Consider the following 12,954-nt stretch of genomic DNA (forward strand, 5'->3'; position numbering starts at 1 on the left):
TTAGGTGACAGCTGTCTCTTGATTGGTTCTCAGGTAATTGGTTGGTTGATTCTCTGCTCGTTAGTGACAGGTGTCTCTTGATTGGTTCTCAGGTAATTGGTTGGTGACAGGTGTCTCTTGATTGGTTCTCAGGTAATTGGTTGGTCAATTCTCTGCTTGTTAGGTGACAGCTGTCTCTTGATTGGTTCTCAGGTAATTGGTTGGTCGATTCTCTGCTCGTTAGTGACAGGTGTCTCTTGATTGGTTCTCAGGTAATTGGTTGGTCGATTCTCTGCTCGTTAGGTGACAGGTGTCTCTTGATTGGTTCTCAGGTAATTGGTTGGTCGATTCTCTGCTCGTTAGGTGACAGGTGTCTCTTGATTGGTTCTCAGGTAATTGGTTGGTCGATTCTCTGCTCGTTAGGTGACAGCTGTCTCTTGATTGGTTCTCAGGTAATTGATTGGTTGATTCTCTGCTCGTTAGTGACAGGTGTCTCTTGATTGGTTCTCAGGTAATTGGTTGGTGACAGGTGTCTCTTGATTGGTTCTCAGGTAATTGGTTGGTCAATTCTCTGCTTGTTAGGTGACAGCTGTCTCTTGATTGGTTCTCAGGTAATTGGTTGGTCGATTCTCTGCTCGTTAGTGACAGGTGTCTCTTGATTGGTTCTCAGGTAATTGATTGGTTGATTCTCTGCTCGTTAGTGACAGGTGTCTCTTGATTGGTTCTCAGGTAATTGGTTGGTGACAGGTGTCTCTTGATTGGTTCTCAGGTAATTGATTGGTCGATTCTCTGCTCGTTAGGTGACAGGTGTCTCTTGATTGGTTCTCAGGTAATTGGTTGGTTGCTTCTCGTTAGTGACAGGTGCTGCTTGATTGGTTCTCAGGTAATTTGGTTGAGCGGTTCTCATGAAAAAGTTGTTGCTTGCTTGATTTTCCTAATTAAAAGGGTGGATTTTAGTGGGTACAGATTTTAAAAGAGTTAACTATTAAAAAGGGTTTTTTTGTGACTGTGTGTGTGTGTGTGTGTGTTGTTAATATATGTTTGATGTGTGTATGAATATAACTGAAAAAGTAATAAAGATTGATAAAGAATCTGGGTTGCACATGTAGATGTCTCTAACAAACTTTACACACACACACGCACGCACGCATGCACGCACGCACGCACGCACGCACGCACGCACGCACGCACACACACACACACACACACTCACTCACTCACACACACACACACACTCACACACACACACACAGAAACACTGTTGTCTAGCTGAGCGAAGACATTTGAAAGCCAGGTGACAGACTGATAGATAATAACTGCTAAGAAAACTGACAAATGTTGACTTTGTTTGTTGGTTGTGTGTTGTTTCCTTAGGCGTTCTAGAAACTAGTATGTCAAATCCCTGCACTCAGCTCCTTCATGCCTGTCCTATAAAAACCTACCTCTATCCAAAATAGCTCCTCACTCCCCTCCCTCTCTCCAAACATAATTCCTCCAGCCTTCTCTATACATGTGTTTATGTGGCTAAGTTCACACTAAGCCCAGCCAGTTGCCGTCAGCCTGGCACAGCAACACACTTCAGTCACACACAGCCAGTTGCCGTCAGCCTGACACAGCAACACACTTCAGTCACACACAGCCAGTTGCCGTCAGCCTGACACAGCAACACACTTCAGTCACAGCCAGTTGCCGTCAGCCTGACACAGCAACATACTTCAGTCACACACAGCCAGTTGCCGTCAGCCTGACACAGCAACACACTTCAGTCACAGCCAGTTGCCGTCAGCCTGACACAGCAACACACTTCAGTCACACACAGGCAGTTGCTGTCAGCCTGACACAGCAACACACTTCAGTCACACACAGCCAGTTGCCGTCAGCCTGACACAGCAACACACTTCAGTCATACACAGCCAGTTGCAGTCAGCCTGACACAGCAACACACTTCAGTCACAGCGAGTTGCCGTCAGCCTGACACAGCAACACACTTCAGTCACACACAGCCAGTTGCCGTCAGCCTGACACAGCAACATACTTCAGTCACACACAGCCAGTTGCCGTCAGCCTGACACAGCAACACTTCAGTCACACACAGCCAGTTGCCGCCAGCCTGACACAGCAACACACTTCAGTCACACACAGCCAGTTGCCGCCAGCCTGACACAGCAACACACTTCAGTCACACACAGCCAGTTGCCGCCAGCCTGACACAGCAACACACTTCAGTCACACACAGCCAGTTGCCGTCAGCCTGACACAGCAACACACCAGTCACACAGCCAGTTGCCTTCAGCTGGGAACAGTACGGCACTCTCCAGACAGAAGTAACGAATATTATTGGGAAATACGCTGCTTATATCATTCAAAGAGTTCCATCCCTTGGATCATTCAGCCATCTGACTTGTGTACAAGAGACAGATCAAACAGCTGGCTGTTTCTGGCTGGTGGCCAGCGGCTGTCAGAAACTGTCTGGGCTCAGTGTGACCATAGCCTGAGTGTTGTCTGTCATTCCTATGGTTCAGAGGTACGCATGTGTGTGAAAGTCGTGAGTGAAAGCGCTTTGATTTGTCTCTGCAACGAGATTCAGCGCTATATAAATACAGTGTTTATTATTGTGATGTTTCTCACACAGGCAAGCGATTCAGCTATCTGGCTGAACATGAAATTGCCAGAATGAAAGTGGAGGAAGGTACCTGCTTGTTCAGTTGTTGTGTGGAACCAGTTCCCAAACCACTCTTTCCTCAACTTGTTGCACGATGCGTGTGCTGCGCATGGCTTGTCTTTACGCACTGTCAGTTTTTCACTGATGTGTTTGTAAACCCCACTCCCCTCGACACTTGATATTCAAAGCTGTTTCCCTTATATACTGGTATACGAACGCATTCCCTTTCATATCACTAACATGCAGAGCCATTTCCCTTTTCCCTGACATGAAAAACATTTCCCTTTTCACTGATGCCTATCCCCATTCCCTTTTACACTGACTTAAAAACCTCATCCCCCTTTACGCTGACTTTACATATATTCATTTTCCTTTACAGTGGCTTACAGGTCCACCATTCCCCTTTACACTAACTTACATATTCATTCCCATTTACAGTGGCTTACAGATTTATTCCCCTTTACACTGACTTAAAAAAACAACCCCCCTTTTCATTGTTTACAGATCCATTCCCCTTTACAGCGACTTACAGATCCATTCCTATTTACACTGACTTACATATCCATACCCCCTTTACACTGACTTAAGCTCCATTCCCCTTTACACTGACTTACAGATCCATTCCTATTTACACTGACTTACAGATCCATACCCCCTTTACACTGACTTAAGCTCCATTCCCCTTTACACTGACTTACAGATCCATTCCTATTTACACTGACGTACATATCCATACTCCCTTTACACTGACTTAAGCTCCATTCCCCTTTTCACTGACTTACAGATCCATTCCTATTTACACTGACTTAATATCCATACCCCCTTTACACTGACTTAAGCTCCATTCCCCTTTACATTGACTTACAGATCCATTCCTATTTACACTGACTTACAGATCCATACCCCCTTTACACCGACTTGCAGATCCATTCTATTTACACTAACTTACATATCCATACCCCCTTTACACTGACTTAAGATCCATTCCCCTTTACACTGACTTACATATCCATACCCCCTGTACACTGACTTAAGATCCATTCCCCTTCACACTGACTTACAAAGCCATTCCCCTTTACACTGACTTACAGATCTATTCCTATTTACACTGACTTACAGATCCATACCCCCTTTACACCGACTTACAGATCCATTCTGTTTACACTGACTTACATATCCATACCCCCTTTACACTGACTTAAGATCCATTTCCCTTTACACTGACTTACAGATCCATTCCCCTTTACACTGACTTACAGATCCATTCCCCTTTACACTGACTTACAGATCCATTCCTCTTTACACTGACTTACAGATCCATTCCTCTTTACACTGACTTACAGATCCATTCCCCTTTACACTGACTTAAGATCCATTTCCCTTTACACTGACTTACAGATCCATTCCCCTTTACACTGACTTACAGATCCATTCCCCTTTACACTGACTTACAGATCCATTCCTCTTTACACTGACTTACAAACCTAGTCAGGTATCCCCCTGGACACTGACACACACCAGTTTTCCGTTACACTTCCCAGCAGATGAAATGGTGTACCTAAAAAAACAACAACACAACTAGGACTGAATAGCAGCACAAAGTTTAAAAGTTTGATCCTCAGATTTTTATGCAGTCACGTCCAAGGATTTTGATTTTTTCCCCTTGAGTTTACCACTGTCGCTAGGTTCCCCACTTTGTGTTGTGGTATGATGGGTGGATTCCTCTCTGAATGTTGTCATGGGATGTTGGAATGGCATCTTCACGTTCTGATTTGCACAGCTTTTCCTGTGTACTGTGCAGTTTTATTCTTTTACTTTTTTTTTTTTATTGTTGTTTTTGTATGTGCATGCCAGTTTGTTTTTTGTACGCATTTTGTTTGTTGATTAGTTTCTGAGCACATTTTGCTTGTCAGTTTGAGAAAAGTGTGTGTGTGTGTGTGTGTTAACCCTTTGAGTGTCAGAATTTTTTGTAATTTTTTCAAAAAACAACAACAGCAACAAAAGACAACCAAACAAAAAAACACGCAAAAAAGTCACTAACCTTAGAAGTCACCAAAAATTATAGCCATGCTCAAAAGTATTTAAATGTATATGTTTTCTTGGAGTAACATGAATGGAGAATATGATCATATATTCACTGTTGACAGGATGACAAAAATCGCAGTCATGGGAGGATAACCAAGATTATAAGTAAGAATACTCAAAATAGTTTAGACCAAAAAAAAAGCAAAGAAGAAAATTCACATGTGTGTATTTTATGGGTAGAAATAGTGCTAAAATATTTGCTAATGTATTAGACGTAACACTCAAGTGCAGTTGTGTTATTTTTCCCCCACTATCTTGTTGTGCTATAATGTAAACACTAAACATAAACACCCACACCCGCCAATGCACACATCCTCCCACCCACGCACCCACAAACGCCATCATGCAATATTGCTACACAAAAGCGCACTGTAAACAATATTTCAGCTTGTAGCTTTGATATGGAGGGTTTCATAGTAAATGAAAACCCCAAAATGAAGGTTTCAAGCTAAAGTATTTAGGTTTTTTCTGCACCCATTTCCAACATGACCCTGTCCCCTTCCTGTCAATGTACTGAGTATCATGCAGTCATCACCAGGATAACCAGAATCATGCTACTAGGCAGTTGCCATCTGCAAGGTAGTAAGAGTACTCACGTGACCAGCTATAATGTTGATAATGCAGTTACCCTAAAGCGCATATGAATCTGCAGTTTGGAGTGAAAAGCTTCTTTAATTAGTAGTAAATTGTCAGGTGATGATGCCATAAGTGATATGAATCACAGCTGTGACCTTTTCTGGTGACCAGGGCACTAGCATTCTGCATGTAGGTGTGTCATCTATATTGTTCTCCCCCCTCCCTCCCCTCTAAAACACATCAACAACAACAACAGACACCAGAAGACAAACAAAAAGAACTTTGGCTTTTGAGATGAACCTTTCCTTTTGTTTATAATTATTTTCATTTTTTTCTTTCTTTCTTTTCTTTGAATATGAGTGTCAGTGGTCATCCTGTGTTCCTGATATATATGCATGTGTGCATGGGTGGTCTGTGTATGGTGCATGACTGGGTGCCAAAAGTGTACCTTTAAAAAAAAAAAAGAAAGGTTTTCATAAGAAATTTCACACTGTGATTGATAGGTGGACTGTTATACTGTTGCTGTTGCCAGTGTGTCACAGTATGGTGCATTACTGGGTGCCAAAAGTGTACTTTTGTTTGTTATTTTTATGTCTTTTGTCAGATGTTTCACCCTGTGACTGGCAAACCGTTGTGCTTTTGCCAAACCACTGCATTTATTTCAAACAGCAAAATTGATACTATGTTGATTAATTTAGGTGTATTTTGTTGTTGTTGTTTAGAAATTGAAATCCCCATTCAGTATATGTGAAACTGATTGATGCAGAAAAAAACTCCAAACATTGCTGCTTTGTCTGTTCATGTGACAATATAGCATGTGTGTGTTACATGGATTTTTTTTAAGCCATACATACAGTAGATTTTTTTTTAAACCTGACCATCTGTGTGTCATTAATGCCAGAGATTTCTCAAATGCACTGGTCAGACACAAGCTGATATGTTTGAAGTCCAGAAACCTAATCCACTAAGACACCATCTGACTCGATGCATCACTAGGCTGTTTATAACAAAAATTGTCATTATCTAACTTGAAATATTTTTATCATTTTTATATTTTTTTCTGAACTATCCTTTACAAATGGACATCGTTAGTCTGTGGTTAAAAGCAGGGGAGAAATTTTTGTGGTAAAAAAAAAAAAAAAAAACAGTGGAGAAAACTGGTAAATGGTAAAAAAAAAAAAAAACAAAAAAAAAAGAGGGTGGTAAAAGACAGGAGAGAACTGGTTAAAAAGATTTAAAAAAAAAAGACAAAAAGAAAAAAGAAAAAAAAGAGCAAAGCAGGGGAGAAAACTAATAGGGCAGAGTCAGTTGAACCTCAGAGTGCTGAACCTTGATAGATGAGATCAGTGCGGCATGATTGAATCTGAAGGGCAGTCACAACTTTCTTGTTTCTTTTCTTTGTTTTATGTGGTGTAATTGTGTTTCCCTGAACAAAAGTTCCCCCCCCCCCCCCCCTGCATCCCCCTAGAAAAAAAGAATGGAGATTGACATCCTGACCTGTGAGCTCTGTTTTATCACAGTGCACTGACAAACTTTTTAATCCACTTACCCCTCTCTGGGAGGTGTATTATATCGTATTGTATTGCTCTATTGTCACAGCAGATTTCTCTGTGTGAAATTCAGGCTGCTGTTCCCAGGGAGAAGATGTCACTGCAGTGAGAGTATCACCTTTTTTTTTGTATTTTTTTCTGTCTGTGAGTATTGTTGTTTTTTTTACCATGTTGGTGAGGGACAACGCTTTTGTTGCCATGGGTTCTTTTACATGCACCAAGTGCATGCTGCTCACAGGACTTTAATTTATCTTATTATCCGAATAACTAGTGTCTACAGACCACTACTCAAGGTCTAGTGGAGGGGAGGAAAATATTAGCATATGTAGAATTTGAACCAGTGCACTCAGATTCTCTCGCTTCCTAGGTGGACGTATTGCCATTAGGCCAACACTCCGTTGACTGAAACACAACTTGAATGTCAAACATGTCATCAGCAGACACAGGGTTAATGTTGTTGCTTTCTGCCTGGCAGCGAACAAGACAGCGCACATGTCGTCAGAGCAGCTACGATCGTATGTGGCGAGTGGTGTGGGTGACCTTCAACCTGACCAAGAACTGGACCACGTCTTGTCGGGGTCAGTGGATAGTCTGTCCGATATGTGTGTGTGTGTGTGTGTGTGTGTGTGTGTGTGTGTGACTGAAGCCTGACTGAATATGTGTGCATGAATAAACACTCTAACACACACACATACACACACAAATATGATCAGACACACATTCATTCTCTCTCTCTCTCTCTCTCTCTCTCTTATTTTGTTGTTGTGGCGAGGGCATGGTTAAAAGAAGCTTGTAGCTTATCCTTTTACCCTCAGTAAAACATTCAAGTTCGAGTTTGAGTTCTCTTTCACACTCACTCTCGTGTCACACACTTGTACACATACACACACGCACGTGCGTAAACAGACATGTGCACACTGCATGCACGCACAAAGATAAAACAAACAAAAACAAAACCCAAGAACCTACCAAAAAACAAAAAACCCTAGAGTTTTGACTCATCGCTTATTAAGCTCTGTGATTGTTTTATGCTGTATGTGGTATCGATAATGACAAGCCTGTGGTAACGTTTGCTTTGTCTCTTTGTTCTTTGCTGGCTGACAGCTTGAATGCAAAGAGGTAACTAAGTGTTTGTACTTTGGGTCTGTTGGATTCGAGTCAATATCAGGGTTCGCACACAGTCGTGAAAGCTTAGGAAAGTCTTGGGAAAATGAGATAACCTTTTCTAATGCTTTAAAAGTCTTGTAGAAATGAGATAACCTTTTAAAGGGCTGGACATTTCTTTTTAGAAATTAGAGAATCAGTTCCAAGGCTGGAAAGGCTAGAAAATGAGAGAACCCTTTCCAATGCTTTAAGTTTTGTAAAAATGAGAAAACCTTTTCTAAGGCTGGAAAGTCTTGAAAAATGAGAGAATCTTTTCCAAGGCTGGAAATGTTTTGTGAAAATGAGAGCACCTTTTCCAAGGCTTTAAAAGTCTTGTAAAAATGAGAGAATCTTTTCCAAATGTGAGAACCTTTTCCAAGGCTTGTCTTTTGAAAATGAGAGAGCCTTTTCCTAAGTCTGGAAAGTCTTGTAAAAATTCGAGAACCTTTTCCAATGCTTAGAATTTTTTTGTAAAAATGAGAGAAGTGTTTCCAGGGCAGGAAAGTCTGGTAGAAATAAGAGAACCTTTTCCAGTGCTTAGAATTGTTTGTAAAAATGAAAGAACCGTTTCCAGGGTACAAAAAACCTTGGAAAAATCAAATTGAAGTTTGCCCCTCAGTGTCTTGGAATTAAGATAAAATCCTCAACCAACACTGCTCAACAAAAAAGGTTAGTAAAAAAAAAAGAAAAAAAAAGAAAACACAAAAGTGATTAAAATCTGAACATCAGTGCTGAGATAGTCACCATTGTTTTTGGTCAGTGATGTAGCAGACAAAATTTTGCTTCAGTTTGGCTTTGAGTTTGGTCTGGAAAATGTTCGGTCTGGTCTGGTAAAAGTATGGAAAAACAAAAAGCATGGTCACATCTGTGTGTGGGAACCCTGTTCTGTGCTGTGCTGTGCTGTGCTGTGCTGTGCAGTGCAGTGCAGTGCTGTGCAATGCTGTGCTGTGCTGTGCTGTGCTGTAGTTTGCATTGCAGTGACGAACCACAGCATGTTGTTCTGTGCTGTGTTTCATGTTGCTGTGACGAAGCAATGGTGATTGCTGTGCTGTGCTGTGGTGTGGTGTGCTGTTACATTTTTTGTAGCTGTGCTGTGCTGTGCTTTGCAGTTTTTTCAAAATTGCCATTCCTAAAGTTATCACCTGTTGCGTACAGTTTCTGCTGTCTTTCTTTTCTTTCTTCCTGTTGCCTTTGTTAACCCTTTCGCTGCCAGGAAAATAAGATTTAAGTGAAATCTATTTGCCAGGGTTTTTTCACAAAAAACGGGTATAAATTTTCCAAAAATTCTGTGCTCTTTGTTATTGGAGAAAGACCCATAAAAGTATATATTTTCTGAAAGGGAAATGAATAAAGAATACAAAACACATGCTGTTTTCCCATTTTATATATTTTTAGTGACATGCTGTTGTTTTGAAATCAGTGTTTTGTTTTTTGTCACATTTTCAACTTGTTCATTACAAACATTAGTCAGGTAATTTGCACAAAAACATAATATTTTCTGGACAAATGGATATCTGCAAACCCAAAATCATACTAGAACAACCACAATACATATATTTTTTTTAAGAGATAGATACACAATACATTGTGACTTCTCCAAGTGATAAGATGGATGTGAGGCCACGCCCCCTCAGTCTCCACCCCCCTCCTCCTCACCCCTCTCACACGGTAACTTGATTCAGTTCTCATCAGACCGCGTTGGCTGCGTGCCAAGACTATCGCTCTGCTGCTAATTCGGTCATCTGTCGTCTGCTAAGATCTGTACAGCCGGCATCACTCACTGACAGTCGCATCGTGGCCACTCTCTTCATTATTCATTTATTTTCTATCAGATCGTCCTATAAATGTTCATCTCTATCTTCTCCTTCGAATTTACACTTCAATTCTTTCTGAGCATCAGCTAAAGAAAGAAATCATGGTTGATTTAGTTCGTCACGATCGCATGTCTTGAGCACGGCGTCAGTCCGACATTTTGTTGAGCGAGCGAGGAGAGAAGTCAGGCAAACACTTGGACAGTGACCCAACCAAAACGTTCAAATAAAGGACTGCTTCATGACGTAGATGGGGTTTCTAGCTATGAATAGAATCTAGAGAGATTCCCCAGGCTAAAGCTACCACTATTTTTGCCAAGGAAGTGAATGCAAACCAGGGAAAAGTCAGAATATTTCGATGACGAGTTATCTCGTCATGCAGGCAGCGAAGCATACATGCTTGCCATGACGAGTTATCTCGTCATGCAGGCAGCCTAGGGGTTAATTTGTCTGTTTCTGTTATCTTTCTGTATCATTCTCTGTCTCTCTCTATTCCTCTGTCTCTCCCTTTCTCCTTCTCACGTTTGCACGCCCTTACCACCCCCCCCCACCCCCCTTTCTCTCTCTCTCTCTCCCTGTCTCTCCGTCTTCCCCCTCCCCCTCTCTCTCTCCACCCCCTCCTCTCTCTGTCTCTGTCTGTCTCTCTTATCTGCTTCAGAATATCATTGAAGTTGTGAAAGAGTGTTGTCTTAAATTGTTAATGCATTTTCATATTCATTTACTTACTGATTTTTTGATTTTTTTAGTTCTGTTTGTTGTTCTCTTAGAGTGTTAGGAGTTAACATATTTTGAGAAGAGGGTGTTTTGAGTTGGGCGTGTTTTGAGTTGGATGTGTTTTGAGTTGAGCATATTCCAAATTGAGCCTGTTTTGACTTCAGCATGTTTTGAGTTGGGTGTGTTTTGAGGGTGTTTTGAGGTGGATGTGCTTTTAGTTGAGCATGTTTTGTGTTTAGCATGTTTTGAATTGGATGCGTTTTGAGTTGAGCATGTTTCGAGCTTGCTTTTGAGTTGAGCATGTTTCAAGTTGAGTGTGCTTTGAGTTGAAGAAGTTTAGAGTTTGGCATGTTGTGACTTGAGTGAGTTTCCAGGTGAACATAAAGGATTTTCTTCCACACCTTCCCTTCTAACTCTCCCCCATTCCTTGCTGATCTCACGGTGGATATTGCTGCAGGGCAGTGTTATAGGATCAAGTTGACTGTTTTGAGTTGAGTGTGTTTTGAGTTGAGCGTGTTTAGAGTTTTTGGTATATTTTGAGTTGAGCGTATTTTTGAGTTGAGTGTGTTTTGAGTCAATCATGTTTGGAGTTTTTGGTGTATTTTTGAGTTCAGTGTGTTTTCAGTCAGGTGTGTTTAGAGTTTGTGGTGTATTTCGAGTTGAGCATGTTTTGAGTTGAGCATGTCATGTAATGGTGCAGGATCCAGTTGAACGTGTTTTGAGTTGAGTGTGTTTTAGAGTTTTAATGTGTTTCAAGTTGAGCTTAGAGTGTGGGTGATCAGTTAAAGGCAGTGCTAATCTGTCGAGATTCTGCTTAACCCTTGACTGCCACAGGACATAGCACTTACGTCCTAAGTGACATCACTGATGACATCATCAAAAGAAGTGGAAATATGCTTAGAAGGCTGAAAATGCTCAAATTTGATCCAGGGTGGTATATTTCCAGATTGTTTTCACCGTTTTGGGGCTGATTGTTCTGGACATTGATTTATGACTGGAAACTTCTGTTTTTCCCCCTGGCAGTCAGTGGGTTAATACAAATGCTGTCCACGTACTGAAACAGCTCTCTGTGTTCAACACCCTACCCCCTCCTTCCTTCTTTCTCTTGTTCTGTCCCATCCCCCCACCCCACACCCTCCCTGCCCCCCATCGACCCCCCTGCCCCTCTTTTCTCTTTCATGAAAGCCTTATCTTTCCTGAATCGTCGTGGTCTTTGCCATCTGTCTGTCTGTCTCTTTGTGTCTTTCTCTGTCTGTTGCTCTCTTTCTCTCTGTGTCTCTGTCACTCTCTGTCTGTCTGTCTGTCTCTGTGCCTGTCTCTCTGTCTGTGCGTCTTCTGTCTGTCTCTGTCTCTTTCTCTCTCTCTCTCTCTCTCTCTCTCTCACACACACATGTAGTCTATCACTGCCCTGGTCCCCTGCACAGTTGAATAATAATTGTGCACTCATAACCACCACCACCACCACCACCATCTTACTCACTGTAGTCACTGCCTTGCACGGTCACCACTAGTATATATTTGTATTCCACTTTTTTTGCATTGTCAGTTGGTGGGTAATTTCCTATTTTAGTGTCCTAAATTCTGGCTTCTGTTCAGTCGAACATGTTAATGCGTTTGGCAGCGTTGACATGTGAGAAATGATGTGTACCATGCAATCCATTCCTATCATGATTCAGCCTTGAATTAGTTGAAAATGATGTGAGATGACCCACATCATGAACATGATGAAGCGATGCTGGTTGACTCAGACAGCCATGTATTTTGTTTATCTTTGCGACGGGCGCCATAGCCGAATGGTTAAAAGTGTTGGACTTTCGATCTGAGGGTCTTGGGTTCGAATCACGGTGACGGCGCCTGGTGGGTAAAGGGTGGAGATTTTTACGATCTCCCAGGTCAACATATGTGCAGACCTGCCAGTGCCTGAACCCCCTTCGTGTGTATGCGCAAGATCAAATACGCACGTTATAGATCCTGTAATCCGTGTCAGCGTTCAGTGGGTTATGGAAACAAGAACATACGCAGCATGCACACCCCCGAAAACGGAGTATGGCTGCCTACATGGTGGGGTAAAAACGTTCATACACGTAAAAAGCCCACTCGCGTATATACAAGTGAATGTGGGAGTTGAAGCCCACGAATGCAGAAGAAGAAGAAGTTTGCGTGGTTAGGGAGGGGGTTGGTATGGGATGGTGGGAGGGCACAGGGTGGGAGGGGCAGGGTGAGAGAAAGCAGGGTGGGAGGGGCATGGTTAGGGAGGGGGTTGGTATGGGATGGTGGGAGAGCACAGGGTGGGAGGGGCAGGGCCCATAATGATGAACAGGAGTGGCTCACAAAGTGAATGAATGCATCATGGTAGACCATTTTTTGGACTTGGTGAGATGTCTGCACAGTGGTGCAGTGACCGAATCCATGAAAAAAAAAAGAAAAGAAAAAA

At 42.1% G+C, this 12,954-nt stretch overlaps 1 protein-coding gene across 11 annotated transcripts in view; it reads left to right on the plus strand.

Moving 5' to 3' along the window:
- LOC143277149 (protein scribble homolog) overlaps positions 1-12,954 on the plus strand; it is a 138,094-nt gene that overhangs the window by 100,360 nt on the left and 24,780 nt on the right. For 6 of the 11 annotated variants that reach the window (XM_076581895.1, XM_076581900.1, XM_076581902.1 and 3 more), the window contains 3 exons: positions 2,612-2,668; positions 7,328-7,430; positions 7,957-7,971. In XM_076581895.1, coding sequence (XP_076438010.1) covers positions 2,612-2,668; positions 7,328-7,430; positions 7,957-7,971 — 175 coding nt within the window. The remainder of the gene's footprint in view (positions 1-2,611; positions 2,669-7,327; positions 7,431-7,956; positions 7,972-12,954) is intronic. The other 5 variants (XM_076581896.1, XM_076581903.1, XM_076581901.1 and 2 more) reach the window with 3 other exon arrangements.

Source organism: Babylonia areolata, chromosome 33, assembly GCF_041734735.1.
Source record: "Babylonia areolata isolate BAREFJ2019XMU chromosome 33, ASM4173473v1, whole genome shotgun sequence".
NCBI lineage: Eukaryota > Metazoa > Mollusca > Gastropoda > Neogastropoda > Buccinidae > Babylonia > Babylonia areolata.